The following is a 14497-nucleotide window of genomic DNA, read 5'->3' on the forward strand; positions in this document are numbered from 1 at the left end:
ACTTGAAAAAGTATTCTATGAACTACTGTAAAGCTACAGGCATGAGCATAACAAGGAATGTCTACAGGTAGGAGTAGGGTCTGTTCTGCTAAAAATCAGAAGTAGTCATAATGCTAAATCTGATAAACTTAAAAGCTGGCAGGGAGACCCTGAAAATATATCAGTCAAGAAATTATTGCTTTTGAATCCCTCACACAGAATTACTTGCTCATTAAGCACCACATGTACAGAACATTTTATAATATTTGAAGGAGCAAAAAGAACAGGGCCTCACAAAACTTTCAGCCTACTGAGGTCAAAACAATTAATTGCAGCCCTAAAAAACAGGGTATACTCTGAATTTTTTATTTTTCCTATTGATAAAATTCTACTGCAGGATTATTTTGAGTTGGTTTACATCAGGGTATCCAACCTGTGGCCGACTTGTGTCTTGAACAGAAAGTCTGCATTTGATTATGAACTGAAAATGTGATCCCTGAGCTGCATCCTACAAGTTTAAACTGAAGTGACTGAATAAGCTGCCACTACATGGAGGAAATAGGGTCACTGCCATTCCAGCTGTCCTACCAGCTCCCCTGCAGCCCCTGGTGTAGCTCTGGTGTGAGCCTGGAGCGTTCCTTCCCATTTACAGCTACATAGCAGCTCCTCTAAGCAGCCCTGGCTATTTCATTGCTTGCCTCCCAATGCTGGGCTGTGGGAGACACAGATAGAGCTGAAAAGCAGAAACATGACTGCCTCTGCCTCAGCTAAAAGAGAAGCTGAGACTTTTGAACCAGATACAGCTCCTTGATTCTCTGCTCCAAGGCTGGGTAACTTCCACAAGCTGGTTACATTGCCTAAGAGACCACATGCTACCTGGGGATAACCAGTTGGTTTCAACACCAATCACTCCCTCTCCCCACTTGAACCATCCCTGTGCCAAAGGTTGGGGAACGAAGAGCAGAAACCAAATATACTGATACGACACTCAATGGAGACTCCTCCCATGTTTAAAAGGGATGAATTCAAACTGGAACAGGTACAGAGAAGGGCTACTAGGATGATCCAAGGAATGGAAAACCTTGTCTTATGAAAGGAGACTCAAGGAGCTTGGCTTGTTTAGCCTAACCAAAAGAAGGCTGAGGGGACATATAACTGCTCTCTATAAATATATCAGAGGGATAAATACCGGAGAGGGAGCGGAATTATTTAAGCTCAGTACCAATGTGGACACAAGAGCACATGGAATAAACTGGCCATTGGGAAGTTTAGACTTGAAATTAGATGAAGGTTTCTAACCATCAGAGGGATGAAGTTCTGGAATAGCCTTCCAAGGGAAGTAGTGGGGGCAAAAGACCTATCTGGCTTCAAGATTAAACTTGATCAGTTTGTGGAGGAGATGGTATGATGGGATAACATGATTTTGGCAATTAATTGATCTTTTAACTATTCATGGCAAATAGGCCCAATGGCCTGTGATCGGATGTTAGATGGGGTGGGATCCGAGTTACTACAGAGAATTCTTTCCTAGGTATCTGGCTGGTGAATCTTGCCCATATGCTCAGGGTTCAGTTGATCACCATATTTGAGGACGGGAAGGAATTTTCTTCCAGGGTAAATTGGAAGAGGCCCTGGAGGTTTTTCACCTTCCTCGGTAGCATGGGGCACGGGTCACTTGCTGGAGGATTCTCTGCTCCCTGAAGTCTTTAAACCATGATTTGAGGACTTCAGTAGCTCAGACATAGGTGAGAGGTTTATCGCAGGAGTGGGTGGGTGAGATTCTGTGGCCTGCATTGTGCAGGAGGTCAGACTACGTGATCATAATGGTCCCTTCTGACCTTAATATCTATGAGTCTATGAGAAGGAATCATAGGTGGTTTGTGTTTCCTTTGCACCACCATAGTGGTGAGGATGTAGCAGAGTGGAATCTGTCTCAAAACACTGATTGAGCTGGAATTTTTTGAAATAATCAGTTTGGTGCTTATGTTGGACACAACAGGTTTACGAAACTAGAATTATTTTATTGATTTTGTTGAAGTATTAAAAGCCTAGATCTTTTCCCTGGCAGATTCATCATCAAACCCAAATTCATGGCTACCATTTTTCCCTCACTTAACTCTTGACCATTCCCTAACTGCAACCAATTTCCTGGATCTAAAGGCTTGTCTACACTAAGCTATATCCGTAGGGTATGAATTTAAAGTGCTATAATTATACCAATCTAATGCCCTGTGTGGACACTCTTAGGCTTGGTCTACACTACAAAGTTAGGTCAACATTAGCCACCTTGCATCAATGTAATTTGCATGTGGCTACCTTAAATTTGTCTCCCACCTCGTTACAGCAACGCAGTAACACCACTGCCCCAAGCAGTGTCGAGCCAGGATTTATGTACTGAGGTCGACGCAGAGTGAATATCGAAAATGTGTTAACTATGTCAACCCTAATAGTCCTCCAGCAGTCCTTCAACACTGACCTCTTTGGTCATAATTGTGAATCCACTGCCCAGATGGTCATGCAGACCGGAAGCCCCATCCCCCATTTTAAAACCCCACAAGTTTTTGAAATGTCTTTTACTGATTGTTCATCTTGGTGAGCACCCACTAGCAGCTCTCCGTTGTGTGACGCTTTCGCCTAGAATAGACAGGAAATATTGGATTTCCTGGGTCTGTGGAGAGAAGAGACTGTGCAGGCACAGCTACGAACAAGCCGTAGAAATGTGGACATCTATGAGCAGATTGCACAGGGGATGTAGGAGAAGCACGACAGGAATCAGCAGCAGTGCTGTGTGAACGTGAAGGAACTGCAGCAAGCATATCAGAAAGGCAGGGAGGCCAACAGTCAATCTGTTGCCAAGCTGCAGACATAGGGCTTTTACAAAGAGCTGTACGCCATACTTGTCTTAGACACCGCCCCTTCTCCCCCCTCCCCTCACTTCCCCAAAGACCACCACTGACACTGCTGAGGAGTCAAAGTCACAGGCTTCTGCCTTGAATAGCAAGGATGAGGCTGTGGTGGCGGAGGAGGGACATGCGACCAGGCAGTCCAGGAAGCCAGGACCTGTTTGAGACTCCACCACAATCCAGTCAGTCAAGCACAGGCTAGCCTGATGCAGGGGAAATAAACTTGGGTAAGTGTGTAAATGTATTTACCAGTACAAGGATGTACCGATAGCACCCCCAACTTAACACTACACAACTACTGACTTTTCATCAAATTACTTGTACTACAGAGATAGTGGTAAGACAATGAGCGGCAGAGTTGTTAACTGCTTTAGTTCCCCTGTAGAGTTGGGCAGGGGAGGTCATATGGAGCATTTCGTTTATATGCACAGGGATATCCCTTGAACCCTCCTGAAAGATCTCAATGAAACTTTTTCGGAGGTATTCTGCAATCCTCTCCCAAAATTTTCTAAGGATGGCAGCCTTATTTTTTCCTCCGTGGTAGGACACTTTCCCATGCCAGTTCACGATTACTGCAGTGGTGCTTGCTGAAGTTAACAGACTAGTAGCACATGGGCCCAGGCAGCTTCGGAATCTAGCAGCAGCTGTGCTCTCTGTGCCTTTGTTACTCTCAGAAGTATCAGCTAAAATTAGCACCGCCTGTGGAAAATGGTGCCAGTATTCAGTGCCATTGCCCTACATGCATCATTTCATGCAACCTCTCCCCTCTATCCCAGTGGCATCTTTTCCTCCCTTTGCTTCACAGGTATTATATGCAGGACACAGCAGGCAGCTATAACCACTGGGATGGGGTTTTTCCCCCCACTCATATCCAATCTTGCGAGTAAACCTGACAGAAATCCCATCAAACTACCAAAAGCACATTCAACTATCATTTTGCCCCTGCTGAACTGGTAGCTGCATCTCTCCTTGGTGCTGCCGAGGTGGTCGGTGTATGGCTTCATTAGCGAGCGAGCAAGGGGTAGGTTGGGTCCTCCAGGATCACTTTTGGCATTTCAACATTGCCAATGGTAATCTGCCAGTCACGAAGGAATGTCCCTGTTTACAGATTTCTCAACAGTCCTATGTTCTTAAAGATGAGAGAGTCAGGCACCTTCCCTGACCAGCCAACACAGATATCGGTGAAGCGTCCCCAGCGATCCACCATCGCTTACATAACCATAGAAAAGTAGCCCTTTCTGGTGATGTACACAGTGGCAGGTTGGTCTGGTGTCAAAATAGAGATATGCACACTATTTACTGCCCCACTGCTCCAAATCCATCCATTATATCCTACACATTGCAGAGAGTCACAGTTTTGCATAGCAGGAGATTATTAATGGCCCTGCCTACTTGCATGACAACACCCTTCACGATGGATTTTCCAACTTCAAAATGATTTCACACTAACCGGTAGCAACCCAGGTTTGCAACCTTCCACAGTGCGATCGCCACTTGCTTTTCCACTGACAGTGCAGCTCTCATTCTGGTTTTCCTGTGCTGGAGGAGTGGGTTGAGCTCAGCACACATATCCAGGAATGTGGCTTACACATCCCAAATTCTGCAGCCACTGCTCATCATCCCAAGCGTGTATTACAGTATGATCCCACCAGTCAGTGCTTGTTTCTCAGGCCCAGATGCAGCACTCCACCATCTGCAGCTGCTCTGTGAATGCCACCGACAACCTTGAATTGGTTCTCACTATGTCCCACAGCAATTTGTTCCCCACAAAACCATCATGTTCCCCACTGATTCAGTTCTTTTTGAGGCTCTGCAAATACTGGAGGATCGTGCATCCTGTGCTTACAATGCTTATGACAACAGCACAGAGCTATGCAGGCTCCATGCATCTGTCAGAGATGGCAGACGACAAGATCTCCACAGGTTCATGGGATTTTTTAAAAAGGTACAAAAATTATGGGATATAGAAAGTTGCATGCTGGGAAGTGGACCCTTTGCTCCCAGGCAGCCCATGTGACTTGTTTCTGCCTCACCATGCATTCCCGATCCTTCCCAAAAGACACCATGCATTTCCGATCCTTCCCAAAAGGCAGCATGTGCAAGTTGCACACTGGGATACCTACCCAGGGCGCACTGCATTGTTCATCCACACAAGCACTCATGGTGAGCACATGCAACACTGATGCAAGGAGTCAAGTATTCACGTGCACAAGCAATATACTAACTGCAGCGGCTTTATGCGGACGTCACCTGCATCAGCCAAAGTTGGAAGTGCAGACATGCCCTTACTCCAATACAAGAATGCCTTTTTCTGGTTTAGCTTGTGTTGCTTATGCCAAAATAAAAGTGTCCATGCAGGGAGTTATAGCCATATATCTACAATGGTATAACTTCCTATGTAGACAAGCCCAAAGACTGATCCAGAAACTTTCTATGATTTGCCCATCTGGGAATTCAAAGAACAGTGAAGCAAGTTTACTTACATCCCTATAGACCAACTGTTCCCACAAATGAGTTTTCCACTGCTGGAGAGTGGGCATCTTGTTGTTAATAGTGGATGCATGGGATCTTTTTTGAAAATCTAAGCAAGTTATGTGCTAAACTCACTTAGGCAATTTTGAAAATCCCATCCAATATCTTGCAAGGTAGACAAATCCATTGTCATCTTGAAGATCAAATTTGCAAGTTTTGCTCTTCTCTCTTTTATGATGCCCTATAGCCACAGAATAATTACAATTTAAGCAACAGCATTGACACATGCTTATTTCCCCGACTTAGAGTCACAAACAAGTACATCTCTCCTCTGCAACAGGGGACCAACTTCAGAGGTGAAGACAGCACAACTTCTATGACCATTCAATCCAGAGAATGTCAGCAAGGAAGACAGATTATTTCCATCACAATTGACACTCGGTCATCTAGGAACTAGAGTAAAACCACCAAGTAATTTAACAAATATCATTAGAAAGCCACAAGTGACTACTTTCAATCATTGCTAACATGATCCAGATTTAAATGAATGTCTGTAAAGGTAGAAAGCTTTGTATCCTGTTACCAGTTACCTAAAACAACCAATAAACCTGACATTGTAGATGTTCCTCAGCCTTGGAACAGCGACCCTTTGAATGAAAGTGTTTTGCCAAGTTTTAAAAAGTAATTATTTGCAGTGCCACAAACCTGGTAGCTGACAACACAACTATTGTATCTCATGACAGAGGTTCTGAAAAGACATCAGGTTGTGTGATGGAAGGAGATTTTCTTTCTTTAAGATAAGAAACACAATACCTGTGGACCCCACGTACAGCCCACACAGTTCCATGCTGGACTGAGACCATAGATAGTGAATTTTAAGATACCACACTGGAAACAATATAACATTTTCTTTAAGTTAATTTAATGAATAAAAAGTTTTTTAAAATAGACTTTAATAGGTGTCCACTTTTCAAAGATTTGATTGTGGGGTCTTAAAACAAGATAGTGCACTTACAAGTATTTTCCAGCTGCAATTCTAAAAGGGAAAGAGTTGAGTACATTTCTATATTAGGTATGCAATAGTGCAGTTATGTCTACTATAGCATGCCACCTGTGTTTTCTAAAGAAGTGTAGTGAATTCAGATTTTTACAGACTCATTAAGTTATACTGGCATTCTACTAGAGCAACTACAGTCTTTGGCTAGAGAAAAGCAATTCAACGAAGCAATTTCTGTAGTGTGCTACTTCCAGTACAGTAGTGGGATGTGTGTGTGCTGCATTCTTGGGATTTTTACTGGCCTGGCATTATGGTACCATGATACTAGATACTCAAGTGATTTGTATAAATCTGTAAGACAGGGATAGCAATTTTTTCCTTAAGAGAAAAGGACATACATCTGTAAGCTCTTTTTTAAAAAGCTAAAACAAATGTGTAAAGCATTAAGCAAATTGCCAAAAAAAATTATTAAATAAGCACTATCAGATAATATTTTACTCACCTCCCAGAAAGAGTCTGGCATGATATAGCATACCATTTCCAAGTTATATAATTCTTTGATGGAACTACAAATATTTAAGTGTTATGTAATTTTCTGTAAAAGGAATGATGCAAGATTTCTTATTTACTATCACCAGTATTACTTTAAAAAACCCAAATGTATTTTCCTGTTGAATGGCTATCCAAAGGTTAATGTTAGACTTATCACAAATATTTTACATACAAAAAAGTTACCCCTCAAAAGACTTACATAACAGAAAGTGACCTTAGGAAATCAATATGTTTTAACAAAATTAAACCAAATGTCAGAATATGTAGTAAATGAAAGCACTAGGCAAGTCCTTGTGCTAGTTTCCCCAATGAAACTCATGTGTCCCTGTTAAATTAAAGATAACATAAGCAGTGTTATCACCACAGTGAATCAACTAATTTTGTTGCTGAGATCCACAGATTTATTTGCAATTAAAAAAAAAGGAAAAAAAAAAAAAAGAGCCTACCGGAATCCTTGCTCCTTGATTGCAAAGGCTGGTGTCTCCAAAGGAAAGATCTCAGATTGGACAAACAATTCTCGTACTCGACGATCTATGACTTTTCCATACTGAGCTCCAGCATCGAGTATTACCACTGCACCCTCATAGTGATATTGGCCATCCTGGAGATTTCCTCCAGCATTCTCCTGCTGCAAACATTATTGACATAAGCACTTTATCAAAACAGTTAGACTATTAGCGCAGAGTCAAGACAACAAATCAAAAGCAAGTCTCTTTAAAAAGAACACTGATTGGAAAGTTAATTATTAAGGGCACAAATTCAGCCACCGGGTGTGGAAAGTTCTTTAAAGGAATTCTTTAAGATGTAAAGTAGAACATTTACATTACATTACATTACATTACAAAGGAAAAACATTTTAATGAAAAAGCCTTATTATAGACTATATACAGTAATACATGAAATAGCAGGCTATAGGCAACCTAAACACCACATGGTAACCCATGTGTGCCATTTGCATGGATAACAGTTTTACCAATGATTAATATAGGGTGCAGCCGTTTTCTCCCCACCCACATCTGCTCACTCACCATGCCAAACCCTGGGGAAGAAAGGATACTTCTACCACATCCTTCCACTTGTAAAAGTGGTGCACATGACCCACCCATCAATACCGTCATTCCAGCTTTTGGAGCAGTGGAATTTCAGAGAACATAAAAATAGCGTTTCATAAAAAGCCTAAAACAGAATATAGTAATTTTAAAAGTGCATGAATTGAGCCCTATTAAAGAGGTACTGAACTGACAGCCCTAGAGACTGAAAGGATAACCCAAAGTCAGTAGCAATACAACTTTTCCCATACCATCCCATTATGTATTCTCAACTCTGACTAGAAGTGTCCACCTATAGAAGGTGAAAAGGTAGTTCACATTCTATGCTTATTCAGTCTGATCTATCTACTAAGCTTGCCAGAAGTCACAATTCCAAACTTTCCAAACAGTTTGCATGTCACTTTTGTTTCAGGGTAGTTTTTTTGACATTTTAATTACATGTAGCTTAAGAAACCTGTTCCTTGTTGATTTTAGATTGGGAGAAGGAAGAACTGAAGCCTTTCAGCGTATTTCTCAGGCAGACATTACCCAAAACTTCATTCAGACAGCAACCCTCCTTAACATTTTATGTTTTCATGTAAGTGCCAATTTATACAATTGTAAAGTAATTGTAAAGATGAACCAATTACATAAATAGTAGCTCCAGAGTCATTCTGGGAGAAAAATACAGTATAAGCTCAGACTTACGAACACCAGAGTTACGAACTGGCCGGTCAACAAACACCTCATTTGGAATCGGAAGTACGCAATCAGGCAGCAGAGACCAAAAAAAGCAAATACTGTACAGTATTGTGTTAAACTTTAAACTACTAAAAAAAAAAAAAGGGAAAGTTTAAAAAAAGATTTGACAAGGTAAGGAAAGTGTTTCTGTGCTTGTTTCATTTAAATTAAGATGGTTAAAAGCAGCATTTTTCTTCTGCATAGTAAAGTTTCAAAGCTGTACTAAGTCAATGTTCAGCTGTAAACTTTTGAAAGAACCACCATAATGTTTTGTTCAGAGTTGCGAACATTTCAGAGTTATGAACAACCTCCATCCCCAAGGTGTTTGTAACTCTAAGGTTCTACTGTACTTTGTGTATTGGGACCACTGCAATTCAGGATTATAACTGCAGTGCAGTGACCTTTCCCTTAAAATCACTGAACGCTCTGTATATCAAACATGTATTACCAATACTACGTATTTATTACTTAAAAACTTTTACTGATAGTTAAGCAAAAGTGCAAGAGCTCTTGTCAAGAGCAAGAGAGCTAAGCTACTTTGTTCAATGGCCTGCAACAAACCTCACAGAGACGAAAGGGACCAAACACAGAGACGGTATTAATACTATGTCCTCTTTCAGACATCAGCAGCCTTCAAATAAGGGAATCTCCCCTTCAGCTCTACAGACAGTGCTACCCTTTTGGATATGAAAAGTTCCTCTCCTCCAGGTCCCACGTGGGATGTATTCCCCATGAGTGAAGATTCTATCTACTGTATTTCCCTTGTATTGCTACTGTGAGGCAAGAATGTTCTTCAACTTCTACAGCAACACAACATTCCAAAGACAATTGAGATAAACACTGAAGCATCTTTTACTTGTAGTCTAGCTAGCCCCGAATTAGTTTAGAGTGGAAGATGCACAGGAAGGTTGTACGGTGATCATAGCTCAATAATCTAGAGCTGTAAACTTTGCTGGTGGTTGCTTGAATTCCCCTGTAAAGAGAGTAAGGAAAAGAAAAAAGCTAAGACTTTCTATAGACTGTTTCAAGGTTGGAGTCTGTCACTTAATTTCTCTCATTAATAAGAACACCGGTGGAATTAAAGTGGTAACTGCACCTCTGAGAAGAAGCAGCTAGTAAGATGGTTTCTTAGTCTTAGGCCAGATAACTAAAGTTACATTGTGTGTACATAATGTAGTGAGGCCTTACTGGAAATCCTGGGAGGTGGGTTGGCGCAAGCCCGCCCACTTCTAAAGGCTCCCCTCCCCACCCCCCCAGCCTAGCAGGAGGGACCACTGGACCTGGGTTCCAAACGAAGACTGGGGACAACTAATGAAAAACAGGGTCAGGAGTGGTGGTCAGAGGTTCAAAACAAGGGTACCGGATGGGGAGACACCGAGCAGAGGACCCCGGACAGCGACCACTGCTCCTCAAAGGTGTCTAGGGAGCCAGTGGACACTGCCCAGTGGAATTCTGCCCGGAGCCAAGAGACTAGGGAAGACCAGAAATAGGCCCCACAGTCGTAGAGCACCTCCTCGTCCAGCATCCTCCTCCTGGTGTTATAAATGGCAACCTTAGCTAGGGCCAGGAAGAGGTTGACGAGGAGGTCTCACAACTTTGTGCGGCCACGAACAGTTTGTGTGAAAATGAACAAGTGTGGGAAAAGTGCAGCCAGAACCTCAGCTGCAACCTGGCGCATTCAAGGTAAGCATGCCCCAGGTTCTCCCTCATGCCACAGAAGGGGCAGGCCTCAGGAATGGGGCTGAACCGCGCTAGGTACATGCCCATGCTCATGGCTCCATGAAGGAGCCACCAACCGGTATCCCCGGCAGGCTGTGGGACCAAGGTGGAGTAGAGGCTGGTCCACCGGGGCTCCGTACCCTGCACGGGTAGTAAGTAGTCCCGCCATCTGGTGTTGGGGCAGGACACGAGGATGAGGAAATCCAACGTGTGGAGTACGAGCGTGTACAGTTGGTCTCTGGTTGCGGTTCAGAAGCGAACCGGCTGCAGAGCACGCAGCCGGCTCTAAGTATGGGAGTGGGGAAGCCGGGGAGCTCAGAGAACAGGGGCCCGATAAAAAGGTCCAATAGGCCCGGGGTGAGGAGCTCCCTCTTGCATAGCCCGCTGTAGGAAAATGAGAGACGTGGGCGACAAGGCAACCCCCACCTCTTGGAGTAAGTGCAGGGGGGTTAGGAGAGTGGAGAGCCCCATGCGTCAACCGAGCACACGGGGATCTACCTAGTACCCCTTGTCGTGGTCCAGGAAGTCTCTGGTTCTGGTGTTTTCTGCCAGGACCAACCAAGGGCGCACTGAGGGGGACTCCGCCACCTGCACATGTAGGTTGGGGCTGTGTAGCAGGGGCTCCGCGAGGAGGTTTGCCCCCCTCAGTGGCCACAACAGACCTGGTCGCTGAGAACAACTTCCAGGTCTGGAGGAGGTCCTGGTAAAAGACCGGCAGCTCGGAGAGGTCTCACGGAAGACCCCTCAGGTGGAGAAAAAAGAGCTGCTGGTTTTATCGGAGCCCTTGGAGGCGGCGGAGGAAGGTGTGTGCCAATGTGCTCCACGCCACACCATAAAGGAGTCTCTGCAGGGCCTGGAAGCGGAAGACATGGACCTGGCTGCGAAGGCAGACGAGGCCCTGCCCTCTCTCCTCCAGGGGAAGACTCAAGACCCCTGCAGAGACTCAGTGCAGTCCTGGCTTGAAGAACTCCAGAGCTACCCTCTGCAGCCAGGCCAAGATCTCCGGAGGTGGGCTCAGGGTGTTGAGCCAGTGCCAGAGCATGGACAGGACTAGTTGGTTCAGTACCAGTGCCCACCCCTGCAGGGAAAGGCACCGGAGGAGTCCTGTCCATCTCTGCAGCCACTCACCCACCCTGGCCTCCAAGTCCTGCCAGTTCTCCGGCGGAGAAGGATGTGTGGCAGAAAGGTAAACGCCAAGATAGAGCAGTGGACCCGTACTCCACCAGATGACTTGAAGCACGGGTGGGAGGGAACTTGCCTGCCACCCATCCCCAACCACAAGGTCAGAACTCTTGATCCAGTTGACCCGGGTGAAGAAGGCGCCAAATAGATGGCTTGGCAGGCCTCCACCCCCACCAGGTCGCCTGAGTCCTGGACCACGAGGAGCACGACGTCGGCATACGCTGACAGCACCAGCCACAGCTCCGGCTCCCAAAGCACCAACCCCGTCAACCTCCGGCGGAGGAGACAGAGGAAGGGCTCAATCACCAGAGAGTACACCTGATCCAAGATGGGGCATCCCTGCCGCATTCCCCGCCCAAAGCTGACCAGCTCGGTCAGGGTCCAGTTGAGCCTGACCAGACACTCCGCGTCAGCGTACAGCACCTGGAGACAGCCCACGAACTGGGGCCCAAAGCCGAACGCCCACAGAGTGCCCAGGAGATAACCATGGTCCATCCTGTTGAATGCCTTCTCCTGGTCCAGGGACAGGCGGGCTAATGAAACACCATCCCTTCACCCGAGCTCCAAGAGATCCCAGACCAAGTACAGATTATCAAAGATGGTCCGGCCCAGGACAGTGTAGGTCTGGTCAGGATGGACCATGTCCGCCAGCATGGACCCAACCTGCAGCGAGATGGCCTTCACTACGACCTTGTAGTCCATGCTGAGGAGCGAGAAGGGATGCCAGTGCCGAAGGTCGTGGAGGTCCCCCTTCTTCAGCAGTAAAGCGAGTATGGCTCGCCTGCATGACAAAGGGAGGACCCCGCTCTCCAGGGACTTGGCCCAGATGGTGCCGAGGTCCGGGCCAAGGACGTCCCAGAACATGCGGTACAACTCCACAATCAGCCCGTCCATGCCCAGGGATTTGTTGGTGGGCATGAGACAGAGGGCTTCTGAGAGCTCAGCAAAAGCAAGAGGCAGCTCCAGCCGGTCTCAGTCACCCACGCTGACCGTTGGAAGTTAAGTCCAGAGCACCCTGCGTCAGTCAGGTCCGGGGAGAAGAGGCTGACATAAAAGGCCAAGGCCCTGGCCCTTCCACTCATCTCCTCCGGATCCATGATGGGGGCATCATCCTCTGTCAGATGACATGCTTTTTGGCCCCCCTCTTTTTCTCCAGGGCATAGAAGAAGTGGGAGCCACGATCCATCTCCCGAAGGAGATGGATGCAGGATTGAACAAAGGCACCCGGGCCTGATGGTCCTCCAGGGCCCAGAGCTCCTCCCGCTTCTCCTGGTACACTGTGCAGAGGGGTGGATCCTCGGGGCCGGAGGCCAGACACCTCTCCAGCTCCAAGACCTCCCGCTCCAACTGCCCTATCACCGCATCCCTCCACCAGCTGGTGCCCCAAGTATAGTCTCGGCAGAACAGCCGTGCATGCACCTTCCCCACATCCCACCACCGCCATGTGGAGCGAAAGGCGCACCGCTGCCCCCACCAGAACTCCCGGAAGGATGCCACAAAACCCACATCCTCCAGCAAGCTGTTGCTGAAATGCCAATAGGCAGGCCCTGGCCTCATCGAGCTGAGGAAAGCCATCATGGTCACCAAGTGGTGATCCGAGAACGGGGCTGGCCAAATGCTGGAGGTGTGGGCCCGTGCCAGATGGAAGCGTGATAAATAAATTCGGTCCAACCGGGAGTGGCATGACCAATCATCCTCCATCTGGACATAGGTGAAGATGGTATCATCGCCCGGGTGGTGGTCGCGCCAGATTGGGCCAACTATGACAATTACCCTCCCAAACCATCAATTTAAACACCAGTACTAGTTTAACTTCTTTTGACAGGACACACAAATTACAAGAGAAGTAGATTATTAAGAGTTCATACACCAACATATAGCGCAAGAGAAAGTGTTGAAGACAACAGCTGTTGCTGGAAGAAGATAGGTAACACATGCACAGAGGCCCAAACAAGAACTTTTGTTTCTTGCTGACAAACTGCACAGGTCTTGGAAGATCACAGATAAGACTTCTGGATCAGATAACATGCAGAAGAAGTATCAGTCTGATGTCCATCTATCTGGGTACTTCTATAGCTCCCTGTGAGGTAATGAAGTATTATCCTCATTTTAAAAATGAGGAATTGAGGCACAGAGAGATTAAGTGACTCACTCTACATCACACAACAAGTCTATGTGAACTGAATCAAACACATCCAAGTCCCAGTTCAGTGCTTTACCTGCAAGGCCATCCTTCCTCCCTAGGAGCTAAAAAACCCATCTGATGCTTAATATCCGATGCTTCTACTTTGCTCAGTATTATGTATTTAGAAGTCAATTTCAGAATAACACAGTTTAGAATTTAAATTGTGGTGGGAATGTAAATCTGTATTTCCTGCAGTTTTGGAGTTAAAATGTCATTCTTAGAATCACAGAAATCTAGGACTAAAAGGGACCTCAATAGTTCATCTAGTCCAGTTCTCTGCTCTGAGGCAGGACTAAGTATTAACTAAAGCATCCCTGGCCTTACCTGTTCTTAAAAACCTCCAGTTACAGATTCCACAACCTTCCTAGGTAATTTCTTCCAGTGCTTAACTACCCTTACACTTAGGAAGTTTTTCCTAATGTCTAACCTAAATTTCCCTTGCTGCAATTTAAGACCATAATTTCTTGTTCTGTCCTCAGTGATTAAGGATAACAGTTCATCACCATCCTCTTTATAACAACCTTGTATGTATCTGAAGACTTATGTCCCCCCTCAGTCTTCTCTTCTCCAGACTAAATAAATCCAGTTTTTTAATCTTTTCTCATTTCTACATCTTTAATAATTTTTGTTGCTTTTTTCTGGACTTTCTTCAGTTTGTCCACATCTTTCCTGTAGTTTGGTGCCCAGAGCTGGACACAATATTTCAGTTGAGGCCTTATCAACGCTGAACAGAGTGGAA

The 14497-nt window shown here is 45.5% G+C and overlaps 1 protein-coding gene across 2 annotated transcripts in view; it reads right to left on the reverse strand.

The window, feature by feature from the left end:
- The window catches only part of GMPS (guanine monophosphate synthase), a 62647-nt gene that overhangs the window by 42626 nt on the left and 5524 nt on the right, over positions 1-14497 (reverse strand). The window contains exon 2 of one of the 2 annotated variants that reach the window (XM_075132173.1): positions 7350-7528. In XM_075132173.1, the coding sequence (XP_074988274.1) occupies positions 7350-7528 (179 nt within the window). Of the gene's footprint in view, positions 1-7349; positions 7532-14497 lie in introns of both variants that reach the window. The other variant, XM_075132172.1, reaches the window with a different exon arrangement.

The sequence above is a fragment of the Caretta caretta genome, chromosome 9 (assembly GCF_965140235.1).
Source record: "Caretta caretta isolate rCarCar2 chromosome 9, rCarCar1.hap1, whole genome shotgun sequence".
Classification (NCBI taxonomy): Eukaryota; Metazoa; Chordata; order Testudines; family Cheloniidae; genus Caretta; species Caretta caretta.